At 48.3% G+C, this 12,967-nt stretch overlaps 6 protein-coding genes across 6 annotated transcripts; 4 read left to right on the forward strand and 2 right to left on the reverse strand.

The window, feature by feature from the left end:
• Window positions 1-475: 475 nt before the first annotated feature.
• On the forward strand, window positions 476-3,187 carry N7478_004114 (putative GARP complex subunit Vps53; the record flags this gene model as incomplete). The annotated part of the gene is made up of 3 exons (XM_056920328.1): window positions 476-518; window positions 588-2,389; window positions 2,453-3,187. 3 exons carry the CDS (start codon window positions 476-478, stop codon window positions 3,185-3,187), a joined length of 2,580 nt encoding a protein of 859 aa, XP_056778365.1.
• Window positions 3,188-4,109: 922 nt separating this feature from the next.
• Window positions 4,110-5,215, reverse strand: N7478_004115 (60S ribosomal protein uL10; the record flags this gene model as incomplete). Its single annotated transcript, XM_056920329.1, has 3 exons — window positions 4,110-4,513; window positions 4,604-4,897; window positions 4,972-5,215. The coding sequence occupies 3 exons, from the start codon at window positions 5,213-5,215 to the stop codon at window positions 4,110-4,112; spliced, it is 942 nt and encodes a 313-aa protein (XP_056778366.1).
• Window positions 5,216-5,643: 428 nt separating this feature from the next.
• trm82 (putative tRNA methyltransferase) lies at window positions 5,644-7,186 on the forward strand (the record flags this gene model as incomplete). The annotated part of the gene is made up of 2 exons (XM_056920330.1): window positions 5,644-6,059; window positions 6,160-7,186. The coding sequence occupies 2 exons, from the start codon at window positions 5,644-5,646 to the stop codon at window positions 7,184-7,186; spliced, it is 1,443 nt and encodes a 480-aa protein (XP_056778367.1).
• Window positions 7,187-7,672: 486 nt separating this feature from the next.
• Window positions 7,673-8,941, forward strand: N7478_004117 (uroporphyrinogen decarboxylase HEM12; the record flags this gene model as incomplete). Its single annotated transcript, XM_056920331.1, has 4 exons — window positions 7,673-7,727; window positions 7,781-7,822; window positions 7,893-8,816; window positions 8,871-8,941. 4 exons carry the CDS (start codon window positions 7,673-7,675, stop codon window positions 8,939-8,941), a joined length of 1,092 nt encoding a protein of 363 aa, XP_056778368.1.
• A 184-nt stretch (window positions 8,942-9,125) lies between these two features.
• On the reverse strand, window positions 9,126-9,746 carry N7478_004118 (cytosine deaminase; the record flags this gene model as incomplete). Its single annotated transcript, XM_056920332.1, has 3 exons — window positions 9,126-9,147; window positions 9,246-9,511; window positions 9,588-9,746. 3 exons carry the CDS (start codon window positions 9,744-9,746, stop codon window positions 9,126-9,128), a joined length of 447 nt encoding a protein of 148 aa, XP_056778369.1.
• Window positions 9,747-10,814: 1,068 nt separating this feature from the next.
• On the forward strand, window positions 10,815-12,271 carry N7478_004119 (type I HSP40 co-chaperone YDJ1; the record flags this gene model as incomplete). The annotated part of the gene is made up of 4 exons (XM_056920333.1): window positions 10,815-10,850; window positions 10,925-10,994; window positions 11,069-11,887; window positions 11,955-12,271. 4 exons carry the CDS (start codon window positions 10,815-10,817, stop codon window positions 12,269-12,271), a joined length of 1,242 nt encoding a protein of 413 aa, XP_056778370.1.
• Between the last annotated feature and the right edge of the window lie 696 nt (window positions 12,272-12,967).

Consider the following 12,967-nt stretch of genomic DNA (forward strand, 5'->3'; position numbering starts at 1 on the left):
AGCTGTGATCTCATGTATCTCCTATAACTTTCATCATTCAATATATCTATTATTTCTCTAGCAAGATACTACTATAGTATTTGTCTTGATGATGCACTAGTACTGCTATGAATTGCAACAAAATGGCCCTCGGTTTGTGATTCTTATATTCATCTATAATATAAAAGCGACATTTACCCTGTATTAATTTGTTTGTCTGTTTTTATCAACTGAAATTAATTCAGTGTAGTGTTGAGTGCGAAAATAGGTGCTTTTTTGTGGCCTATAGTAACTCCGTATTGCGGGCATAGTGTGTTTGCGTAAGTTGCCAAGCTGGCCCGAGATGCGCTCCGCTCCCCGATCTAACTTCGCCCCGAATCCCCTAGCGACAACCACTCGTGGAATGGGCCTATTACGCAATTGCTCTGTGTTGGTTACGGGATAAGTCTCATGGGCTAATGGAATGACGACAATTACTGTCCCAACCACCGGCCATATGGCACCAGACGGGGAGGAGCCCCTCGACGCCTTGGATGCAGGTACGGACAGTGACCTCCGACAGCGGTGTTGCTTTACACAGTCGAAATACTAACAATAAATCATTATAGTCGATTACGATCCCATCGATCACCTGAACGCTATCTTCTCGCACCCCTCCACATTATCCTCCGTCTCCCAGATCTCCGACGGCCTCCAAACCTACGAAGATGAGTTGGACGACGACATTGCCGCCTTGGTCGAGGACCAGGTCACATCGAATGCGGAGAGCGTAGAACGCATCCAAACAGCGAAAGCCGATCTATCAGAACTATTTAAGAAAATCGACGACGTACGCGAGCGCGCAAGGAATACCGAACAGGCGATCACAGATATGACGGCCGACATCAAACAATTGGATAACGCAAAACAGAACCTGACCCTGTCGATGACTGCACTCAAACGACTTCAGATGCTGACTACCGCCTACGATCAATTACAAGCGCTCAGTCGGACACGACAATACCGCGATTGCGCGCAGCTCCTACAAGCTGTGATCCAGCTCATGGCCCACTTCAAATCATACCGATCGATTGACCAGATTGCGATTCTGAGCAGGAATGTGGCAGACATCCAACGGGATCTTCTTGAGCAAGTGTGTGAGGACTTTGAGATTGCATTTTCGAAGGGAGAGGTGTCTCAAAAGCGGGGTGTGCTGTCGGAGGCCTGTCTGGTGGTTGATGCGTTGGGCGAACATGCCAGGTCGAGGCTGGTCACTTGGTACTGCAATACTCAGCTACGCGAATATCGCCAAGTATTCCGAAACAATGAAGAGGCAGGATCTCTGGACAATATCTCTCGACGATACTCGTGGTTCCGACGAATCTTAAAGATTTACGATGAAGAGAACGCTGCTATTTTCCCAGCCTCGTGGCGGGTGAACGAGATTCTGGCCAATGTCTTTTGTGAAGGGACTCGAGATGATTATAAAGGAATTCTGTCTCGATCTGTTCGCAGCGGCCAATCCATCGACGTTAACCTGTTACTCTCCTGCTTGGAAGAAACTCTTGAATTCGAACATTCTCTTGAACGCCGCTTTGCTCCTCCTTCCCGACCATCTACGGATACATTCACTTCCACAGAGAACCAGAACCCCACGTTCGGTCAGTCTATTTCCGAGGCCTTCGAGCCGTATTTGAGTGTGTGGGTGGAAGCACAGGACAAACAATTGGCTGCTCTGTTACCCAAATACCGCCAGCAACCATTGAGGCCCCTAGATGATGAATTCAATTCACATACTGTGATCTCGTCATCAACTGAACTTTTTACCTTTTATCGACACTCTTTGCAGCAATGCGCCAAACTATCCACCGGTGGCAGCCTTGCAGAGCTAGCAAAGGTATTCGCCAAGTACCTCGATCAATATGCACAGCAAGTCCTTCTGGACTATATAAGCGAAAAGCCCAGTGGACAGGTACCAGCTAAAATACCATCGATCGAAGACCTAGTCTCCGTTCTTAATACCGCTGATTATTGTTACACCACATGTAATCAATTGGAAGAAAAGATCAAGGGCCGTCTTGACGAAAGTGTGAAGCAGTCGGTAGACTTGCAAAGCCAAGCAGATTCCTTCATGGGAATTGCTTCCGCTGCCGTGAGAGGACTCGTCCGACAAGTGGAGGTTGAATTAGAACCGTCATGGCGAGAAATGCGCAACACTCCATGGAGCAAGATTGAAGCCGTCAGTGACCAAAGCTCCTATGTGAGCGAGCTACTCTCGCGAACAAAGGACAAAGCAGCAGAGATTCTCCAACTACTACACAAGCAACAATACGCGCGTGCTTTTGCAGACCACTTGGTCGAATTAGTCTCAAGCATGTTCATCGCCAACGTTTTCCAGTGCAAGCCCGTTTCAGAAACCGGTGCTGAACAGGTACGTCCCATATTCCCTTCCAGATATCCCACCATTTGTTTACCCCATTCTAACAAATAAAAGATGCTCCTTGACTCCTTCACATTGAAGAGTGGTCTTACATCTCTCCTTCCCTCTCCCGCACCCGCAGGATTCGTCAAACGAGTAAACAACAGCTTCTACAAGATAGAAACGCTCCTCAAGACTCTACAAGTCCGCCCATCTCCCCCCGAGGCTCTCGTCCAAGCATACCTAATCCACATCGCGGACCGCAACAACAACAATTTCCGCAAAATCCTCGACCTAAAAGGAATCCGCAACAGACAAGAACAAAACCACCTCGTGGAACTATTCCAGCTCCACCGCGCCTCAGACCGCTACGCCTCAAACCTCCAACAAAGCAACCCAATGCTCACTGCCATCCAAGCCCCAGCAGCAACCACAACGGGCTCTGTATCCCAAGGCCTCGGTCTAGGCAGTACTTCATCAATGCCATCTCGATTTGACGCCTCAATGCTCGGCTCGGCCATCATCTCCGCCGCCAAAGATGGCGTCGACCGCTTCGGAAATCCCAGCTTGGCATCGGGTGTTGCTGGTATCACTGGGACGGGCTCGGCCGCCGGTGTCGCTGGGACATCTGGTTCCTCGTCGCCTGCTCCGACTGCCGCCGCGCAGCAAGTGAGCCACATGCATAGTCCGTCTGAGTCTAGTGCTGCGAATAACCTCAATGAGAACTTGAAGAATATTGGGAAGTTCTTCCGTCGTGATCTGGGTGGCTTTGGAGGTCGGTTCGGACGTGGTACCGAAGACACGGCGTAGGTTTATCATGTTGGAATGGCTTTTCTTATTTCTCTTTTTAACTTTTGGAGCGTCATTGTTTATATGTAAACACTTGGTTTTGAACATCGATACCTTGTATAGATTCCGCCTAGATGTGGACTTGTTACTAGCATCTACTATTCAATGTTGTAGTACAACACTTTATCTAATGTGACCGTCCTTAGATTCTGCGGTTGGGTCAAGACCCGTGGACGGAATTTACATGCCCAAGTAGCAGAACTTGAATGTGTCAAGCAGCATGTTTACGACGGGCATAGTAGAACTATTACAGTCAAATAAATGGTTTATGCCAGCCAATCGTCTTTCATTGCGTTATGTATCATAGCCACGTTATCCTATTTCCTATCCAACATGTAACTCCATAGCCCAAAATCTCCTATCGAATCACAAGGTATATCTCAACTACTAACGACTACGATAATGTAGAGACACCAGACTACTACGAGGCGTCGGATGAGGAAAAACCTGTTGACTTCAGAATAGTTAGCAATTGCTTCCAAAGACTTGAATGATAGTAAAATGGAAGGCAAAGGCAAAGTAAGGTTAGGGCGTCAGCAAAAAATTAGAGTGTTGTTGTTGCAATTTTTAATCGTCAGCGCGGCCACGGGGCCATTGCTCGGGGTTAAAAAGGTATAATCATCCGCCAGGTTGTGTGAAAGTGAAGGGTGCAGTGCAAGATAAAGCAAAAGCAAAGAAATGATGAACCGATGTAAACTCACTTTTTGAAATCAAGACAGGTAATGGATCGTAAGTCTACGTCCATTACGGTCTGGAAGAAAGAAGCAGATAGCATATTTCACGTTGCCATCATAGTCGTTTTCATTCCCCATCCTTTTCGGGTCTGGGTCAAGTTAAAAAAAATCTAATACATGGCGTTCGTAAATGGTGGCTGTGAAAGCGCTTAGTCGAACAGACCGAAGCCCATGTCGTCGTCAGACTCCTCCTCCTCCTCAGCGGGAGCGGCCTCCTTGGGGGCATCACCAGAGGCGGCACCACCAGCGGCAGCGGCGGGAGCAGCAGAGGCATAGGCATCGGGGTTAGCGATGCGGTCCTTGAGCTCCTCAATACCCTCCCAAGAGTACTCGGTGCTGAGGGCAACAGCGAGAACCTTCTTGTAGGCGTTGAGAACGGAGTGCATGGTAGCAGGGATGGTGGGGTAGTTGGCAGCCAGGGAGATGGCGGTGATGGTAGCGATAGCCTGGCTGAAGGTCTTCAAGAGATCCTCATCAGAGATATCAAGGATACCAGCGCTGAAGGTCTGACCCTCGGAGTAGATCTGCTCAATGGAGAGGCCGTAGGTGAAGGCTGAATGTCAAGTCAGTGAATTGGCTCAATGGCAGATAAATAATCCCGAATCCTATGGTAACAAGATCTCAGGGTAAAGGATAGACTTACGAGAGATGTTCAGCAAGTTAAGCAAGGAAGCCTCGGAAGCACCGACCTTGTTACCACCCTCAATGAGCTTAAGGTCGGAAACAATTTCAATGGTACCACGAGCAATCTTGGTGGGGACACCGAGAGCCTGGAAGAAAGAGGTCTTGCCGGGCTCCATACCGGTGTTACCGGCAGGGACCCAAACGTCGTTGGGAGCGACGGCACCAGCACGAGCGGGAGCGGCGACACGGTTGCTCAGGATCTTCTCCTTGATAGCAGACATGTCAGCGTTGGTGAAGATGAAACCAACGTTGCCTACAGGAGACGAAAATTAGTTCGATTGGCCTCTTGCTGTGAGTATTCGAATTTTTTTAATCAGGATAGCTTACCGCGGACGAAGGGCAGAAGACGCTCGTACTCGGGGTGCTCAGTAAGGAAACCCTTAAGAGCACGACGGATCATGGTGTTCTTTCCCATCAGGACGACAGCCTCGCCACGGAGGGCGATACGGATCTCGTGCATCTGCTGAGACGAGACATTGTCGACACCGACGATGAAGATGCTCGAGTAAGCCTCGAGCAACTCCTTGAGCTTATCGAAGTAAGCGGACTTGGTTGCTGATTTGCCCCCCATTTCTTCTTATTTGCTTCTCTGAAGAGAGGTTATTTAAGGGCAAAAAAGGTGTGTTGTAGTGATGAATAAAGAGGAAAGAGTGAAGCTCGCAATTTCCATTTTCGTTTTTTGGTGCGTTCGCTAGTGGGTCACGTGCTAAGTGGGTCACTGCTTCGATAGGGAGGATATGCGAGCGCAATTGGCAATATATAGCATTTTTCGGTGTATATTTGAAATTTAATAATTAGAAAGAAAGAATGGCTGACAGCATCAAGCATTCCTCTTGATTCTGATCCATTCAATTTGAAAAATCGCTTTGAGTGCATGCAATTGATGGGTGGTTCTCAATTTTAGTCGAAACCACCACCCATATCTACTATCCGCTCGCCAAATCAAAATTCTGCCGCATCTGGAGAACATCGAAGAATAAGAGCTCCCCGAATTGCGCCATGGCTAGCCTCCAGCACCCATTCCAGCGCTTGCAATATGCCAGTCGGCAGGCGCAAGGCTCTTCAGATGTTTTAATTGGTACCGCTGGCCGTTATATCTATTCATACAATGCCACCGATGGTCAGCGCATGGACGTCTGGCCACAAGATGTAGAGTCGACCACAGAGCCTGCATCCGGTGCTAGCGCGACTACAGAAGACCAGACACCTCCAGAGAAAAAGAGAAAAATTTCGACAGAACCTGAGCCCCAAGAGAGAAAGCCATCTTCCGCTAAAAGGGCCCCGGCATGGACCACTGTGCCCCTCGTCACCGTTTCCTCTGATGGAAAATATATAATTGCGGTCACTGGTGAAGACAAAGCGGTCCGCGTCTTTGAGTTAAGCGATGATGGTAAATTGAAGGAGTTGAGCTCTCGGTAAGTGTTTCTGTATCTCTGTATCGCCTACCAAGCTCTACTAATACCTAAATAGAGTGCTGCCTAAGAAAATAAGTGCTCTGACCTTGACTACAGACAGCCAAACTATCCTTACTGCGGATAAGTTCGGTGATGCTTTCTCCATGCCGTTGATTCCTGGAGATTATGTGAAAAAGGCTGTAGAGACAAAACCAGCTGGCCCATCAGCTACCCCGCTCACCGTTCATACGAAGGGTAATTTGCGAACCTTAGAGATGCAAAAGCAGATGGCCGAGATCAATGCGGCGAAGGCTGCTGCCGGACAAGGAAACGATGCTCGCAACTTTGAGCACCATAACATTCTCGGCCACGTTTCTGTGCTGACTGATGTGATCAATGTGTCACTTGCTGGGAAGGAGTATATCCTGACTGCTGATCGCGATGAGCATATCCGCGTGTCTCGTGGTATTCCCCAGGTCCATGTGATTGAACAGTTCTGCATGGGCCACACTTCTCTCGTCAGCAAGCTCTGTGTTCCTGAGAACTTGCCTCATCTTCTCATTTCCGGCGACCTTGATGGGAACCTATTCGTGTGGAACTGGAAGCAGGGCCAGATTCTCCAGCACATTTCACTGCACGAAGCCTTGCAATCAGAAGTCATGCCTCGTGGAATTTGGAACATTTCTATTGGCCAGGTCAATGTGATTTTGATCAGCTTGGAAGGGTATGTATCACTGTCCGGTATGAGTATAATTTTATCTAACAAGCATCATAGATCTTCACAGCTGCTTTGCTACACAATTGAAGAGAATACTCTGCGCGCTCAAACTACTGTTCAACTTTCTGGCAATGTGCTTGACATTATTGCTATCAAGTCAAACTCTTTTATCGCATCTGTCGATACTGTCCGTCAAGCTAACTCAACCGATTCTTGGAATTCCAACTCCGGGGCTCTTCTCGAATATTTCCAAATTAATATCGGTCCGGATGGTATCCATTGTACCCCGGCTGAACACCCGATGGTAGCTAACATCAACTTGGAGGGCACCAGTGGGATTCCTGCAGGACTGAATGAGAAGCAACAGCAGGATATGAACAATTTGTTGTACAATTTCGAGAATTTGAAGAAAAAGTCGTATGACGAATAAATGAGGATATGTGGATACATGAACTAAATAGAGAAAAGCGAATCAACGATCAATGAATTTTCACCAAAATTACGCTAGGATAGCTCTGCTGTACGTTGGGCCTCGCCAAAATAAGATCAAGCATTGTAACTTGAAAGAATGCGACCAAACCTACTTCCTCTGGACAATATTACCTACGCAATCGGACTGCCCGAGGTAAGACAATGGTTGAATAATAAAAGGCTTTTCGAAAATAATTACTATAAAGACTAGTATTAATGACTCGGAAGCGACATTGGAACCCAATTGATGAATTTTAAGATATTTCTGAGCATTATGCGGTACATACGTGAGCTGCTTGATGCTTGTTCTAGCTAGGAGCCACATGTTGGCTGAGGCGTAGAACATCCGGGCGCCGCCCAGGGTTTCCGGATCAAACTTCAGCGGGGTCCTCGGCTGTCCAAGAATCCCACTCCCCCTCCTCCAACCTGCATTCAATCACCCATCATGCAGACGCAATTTGAACCGTTAAAGAATGATCTGCTGCTGAGAGCCGCCCGGGGTATTTTACCATTCCTCCCTTGGATACCGACAGACCACTAATAGCAATAACAGGCGAGAAGGTGGAGCGCCCTCCGATCTGGGTGATGCGACAGGGTGAGTTTTGCAACGCCTTAGTCCTTCGACAATGTCGATTTCCAATATCTCATTTTGATTGATTTCACAGCCGGTCGTTATCTCCCCGAATACCACGAAGCCAAAGGAGGCCGCGACTTCTTCGAATGCTGCCGCTCACCGGAAATTGCGTCGACCCTTACTATCCAACCCATTGACCGATACGAGGGCCTCATCGATGCGGCAATTATCTTCTCCGATATCCTGGTTATCCCACAGGCCATGGGAATGGTTGTGGAAATGGTCGATAAGAAGGGCCCTCACTTCCCAGAGCCTCTTGAATCGCCGGACGATGGACAATATGCTCGGGTGATGGAGAAGAAGGTGGACGTCAAGGCGGAGCTGGACTACGTTTACAAGGCAATTTCGCTCACACGCTTTAAACTGAAGGGCCGTGTGCCGCTCATTGGTTTCTGCGGTGCACCATGGACACTGCTATGTTACATGGTTGAAGGCGGTGGCAGCAAGCTCTTCGTGCAATCCAAGAAGTGGGTGTACAAGTACGCCAAGGAGTCACAGGCTCTCTTGCAGAAGATCGCTGAGATCTGTGTGGAGTACCTGGCTCTCCAGGTTGCTGCCGGTGCCCAGCTGGTACAGGTGTTTGACTCGTGGGCTGGCGAGCTGTCGCCCGCCACTTTCGCCTCGCACTCTCTGCCCTACCTGCGCCACATCTCCGCTAACCTGCCTAAGCGCTTGAAGGAGATGGGCTTGGAGCCAGTCCCCATGACTGTCTTTGCCAAGGGTGCTTGGTACGCTCTGGATGACCTTTGTGATTCCGGCTACAACGTTGTTGGTCTGGATTGGTTGCACGATCCTGCCGAGGCATTGCGTGTTGCCAACGGCCGAGTTACTATTCAAGGTAATGCGGATCCCGGTATGCTCTATGGCGGTCCTGAGGCTATCACTCCTACCGTGGAGAAGATGGTTGAGGGTTTCCGGAAGGGCAAGCAGGGCTGGATTTGCAATCTCGGACACGGTATGTGAACCGCTTATTGAAGCTTGCAAGTACGATTCTAACTTACTTTCATAGGTGTCACCCCATTCGTGGACCCAGAGAACCTCAAATTCTTCTTCCAGGAGATTCACCGTCTTACTAAATAATAACCTCGCAAGACTTAAAGTGGCTTCTAACCCACGTCTGCGAATATTTTAAAAGTTTCAAGGTACACTGGAGTATCTGCTGTATCATTGCGGTAAAAATTTGTTTCCGGCGGAGCTAAACAAAATATCACAGCAACTGTTCAAGTTTGGGCTATTTACATGCAACATCTATCTCAGACTGGTCTTAGACCGCGATATCCTCGTTCCTGTACAGCAGATAATCAGCATAAGTTACTCGAGGCAGACAAAGTTTTCTGCATGATGATCAAGATAAATGAAATAGAGAAAGGGGGCATCAAATTACCAGAGTTCCGGCTTCTCCTTCATGAAAGTGGACATCAATTCCTTGCATTCATGGTTATCAACCACGACCACTTCCTTACCACGGCTACGCAGTAACTCCTCTCCACCCATGAAGTTCACATTCTCACCAATGACAACACGATCAATCTTGTAGAGAAGACAAGCACCAGTGCACATATCGCAAGGCGACAAGGTAGTGAACATAGTAGCACCCTCATAAGCAGATGCGGGGAGGCGGCCGGAGTTCTCCAGCGCGGACATCTCGGCCTAACAGGGATTTCCGGGTTAGCGATTGTCTTCTGTCTTCTATAGATCCAGGACTCCATATATAGGCAATACTAACATGCAAAACAGGGCTACCCTTCTGCACGCGCATATTATGACCACGGCCCAGGATTTTACCATCCTTCGAGACCAGACAAGCACCAATGGGGACACCGCCCTCTGCAGCGCCCATCTTGGCCTCTTCAACGGCAGCAATGAAACCGGGGTTCTGTTCCATGGTGGAAGTGACTTTTAAAGATTTGGAGATATGTGAAAGATAGAAAAGATAGAATAGGATTGAATCTAAGTGAAGCTTCAGATCCCGGATACCGGCAACATTGTCTTATCGACGCTATCTACTAAGTACGGCAGGTCGTTCCAGTCGGCGAGTCCCGCTTTTTGTGACGATTTGATGTTGAGCACTTTCTTCTGTGTCAAGTGGAGCGCAAAAGTTTTCCCCTCCTTCTTATCGATAAGGAGGCTCAAATGTGGCGTAGAATAGAAGAATACGGGAGTCAACTGGTCAATACGGAGTTCCCCATTCTGTCCACTTCAAAGGAAATTTTCACTTCTATCAAGATATTTGTAATAAAGCAAAAAGACAAATTAGAAAGAAACTTCACCCCTCTACCTTGGATACTCAGAACCAGGATCATTGGTTTCGTATTTTTTTTTCATTTTCGCCTCCGATCGCCATCTCCAATCAGCAAGGCAATGGGGGCCATTGATCTCCCTTACTCAGCGGTCATTTACAAGACCAAAACAATGGAATCGCGGAGAAAACCAAAGAAGAGCATCGAAGGCCGCAGAATTCCGTAGAAATGACGCTCGGGCCTGACTCTTTCATAAAAAAAGGCATAGAAGCGGGCAGAAAGGAAATAAGACAGGCATCATCAAGTATAGATAATAGGACATTTGAACAATAATATAATAGGAATATCTTCCTAGAAAAGCAGGACTTTAAACACCTTCATAAGATCCGAAGCTGATCATCTGGTAATCTATTTTTCGGTTATTTTACAAAGTCCGTACATACATCCAGCCCTGGTGAACTGGTGTACCTGAAATTGGCAGAAAAAAAAAGTTACTCAGCCAAAGTGTTGCTGGGCTCCTATTCTTATCCCGCGATATTCAATCTTCCTCATAAAACCTCTCCCCTCCTTATCTCCCCTCCCCCCACTCACACCCATACGCGACATCCCTTTGACGCCGGTGTCGCTTCTTTTTTGAATCGTTCTTTTTTTTTCCCCTTTGATTCCGACGGTTCCTCGACCCCTCCTCTCTCTCGCCTAATCATCCCATCACAATGGTCAAGGATACCAAACTCTACGAGTGTCTGGGGGTACGATCATCTATTTTATATCCTTGATATAGAAGACCAAAAAATACTAACCTGCTTTCTTTTTTCTTGATCAGGTTGCTCCCGGGGCCACTGATGCCCAACTGAAGACTGCCTACAAGAAGGGTGCTCTCAAGTTCCACCCAGGTGCGTGAAATCATCACTTCAAAGAAGAACGAGGAAAGAGAAAAAACTAACGGAGGAATTTTCACCTTATCCAGACAAGAACGCCGATAACCCCGAAGCCGCCGAGAAGTTCAAGGAGTTGTCCCACGCCTACGAGATTCTGTCCGATGGCGAGAAGCGTCAAGTCTACGACCAATTTGGTGAGGAGGGTCTGGAGCACGGTGGTGCCGGTGGTGGTATGAACGCCGAAGACTTGTTCTCTCAATTCTTCGGCGGCGGCGGTGCCTTCGGTGGCATGTTCGGCGGTGGCATGCGTGATACCGGCCCGAAGAAGGCCCGTACCATCCATCATGTTCACAAGGTCAACCTGGAGGACATCTACAAGGGCAAGGTTTCCAAGCTTGCTCTGCAGAAGTCGGTCATCTGTGCTGGCTGCGATGGCCGCGGTGGCAAGGAGGGTGCTGTCAAGGAGTGCACAGGCTGTCAAGGTAGCGGTATGAAGACCATGATGCGCCAGATGGGTCCTATGATTCAGCGCTTCCAGACTGTTTGCCCTGACTGTAACGGTGAGGGTGAGATTGTTCGCGACAAGGACCGCTGCAAGAAGTGTAGTGGTAAGAAGACCATTGTTGAGCGCAAGGTTCTTCACGTGCACGTCGACAAGGGTGTTCGTGATGGCCACAAGATCGAGTTCCGTGGTGAGGGTGACCAGATGCCTGGTGTTCTTCCTGGTGATGTCGTTTTCGAAATTGAGCAGAAGCCCCACGCCCGCTTCCAGCGCAAGAACGACGACCTGTTCTACCAGGCTGAGATTGATCTGCTCACCGCGCTTGCTGGTGGCACTATCCACATTGAGCACCTGGATGACCGATGGATGACTGTCAACATCGCCCCCGGCGAGGTTATCGTTCCTGGTATGTTACCCCCAACTCCTTGTTCCATTATCTTTACCGTTTGCTAACAATCTCTTTTTCTCTGCAGACGCTATCAAGGTCATTCACGGCCAGGGTATGCCCTCTTTCCGTCACCACGACCACGGCAACCTGTACATCAAGTTCGACGTCAAGTTCCCCGAGGGCTCGCAGCTGCAGAACCTCGAACTCCTGGAGAAGGTTCTCCCCCCTCGCGTCCACCAAACCCAGCCCCCACCCGATGCTATGGTTGACGACTTTGAGCTCGAGGGTATCGAAGGCAGCGAGCCTGCTCAGGCCCGCGCCCACGGTGCCGCCGGTGGTATGGACGAGGATGACGATGATGTTCCCGGCGGTGCTGAGCGGGTACAGTGTGCCTCGCAGTAAGCGATGGTAGGAATAAACAAAATGTCATAGATCAGGTTGATTGAAATGATCTCACGTATCCTCTGATGAAACCGAGGAAAAGACACGATTCGACCAATGACATACCGTACCGATTCCTTTTTTCCCTACGTGATCATGTGGAAATTGATATACCGTTTCCCTCCATTTGCTTTGTGATGGCGTTGCTTTGAAGACTTGGGAAGATGCCAATTCGATGCAATTGCCATTGTCATACTTGATGTCTTCCTTTTCTTTATTTCTCGTGTAATTTCCTTTGACCATGATCACCCGTCCATTCATGTTATATCCCCCAATCCCATTCATCCATTCGATCTCCCTGTTTCATTCTATTTTGGCTTTGAATGTTTTCCGTTGCTTATGTCTCTTTTTTTCGTTTCATAGGACATCTGCTGGACGGCGGTAGGAGTTGCAATGATGAACAGCAAAAGCCGTGATGAGACCACGAGCAGCAGTCCCGGATTGCAAAGTGAGCTCCAAAAACTCCATTGCTTTTTTGTTTCCTTTCCTTTCGGTCTTCAGGGAATTGTGGTGATTCATGATGGTTTTCTTATTTTCTTATGTTTGTCTTTTCTTTCCCTAGCCTGCACTGATGACGACTTGAATAGACATTGCGTGGATTCTGAATTAAATGCATTTTTCATTAGCATGATTCTTTTAATCTGTAGTGTAGCTTTG

Source organism: Penicillium angulare (assembly GCF_028827245.1).
Source record: "Penicillium angulare strain IBT 27051 chromosome Unknown utg000004l_segment0_segment0, whole genome shotgun sequence".
Lineage (NCBI taxonomy): Eukaryota > Fungi > Ascomycota > Eurotiomycetes > Eurotiales > Aspergillaceae > Penicillium > Penicillium angulare.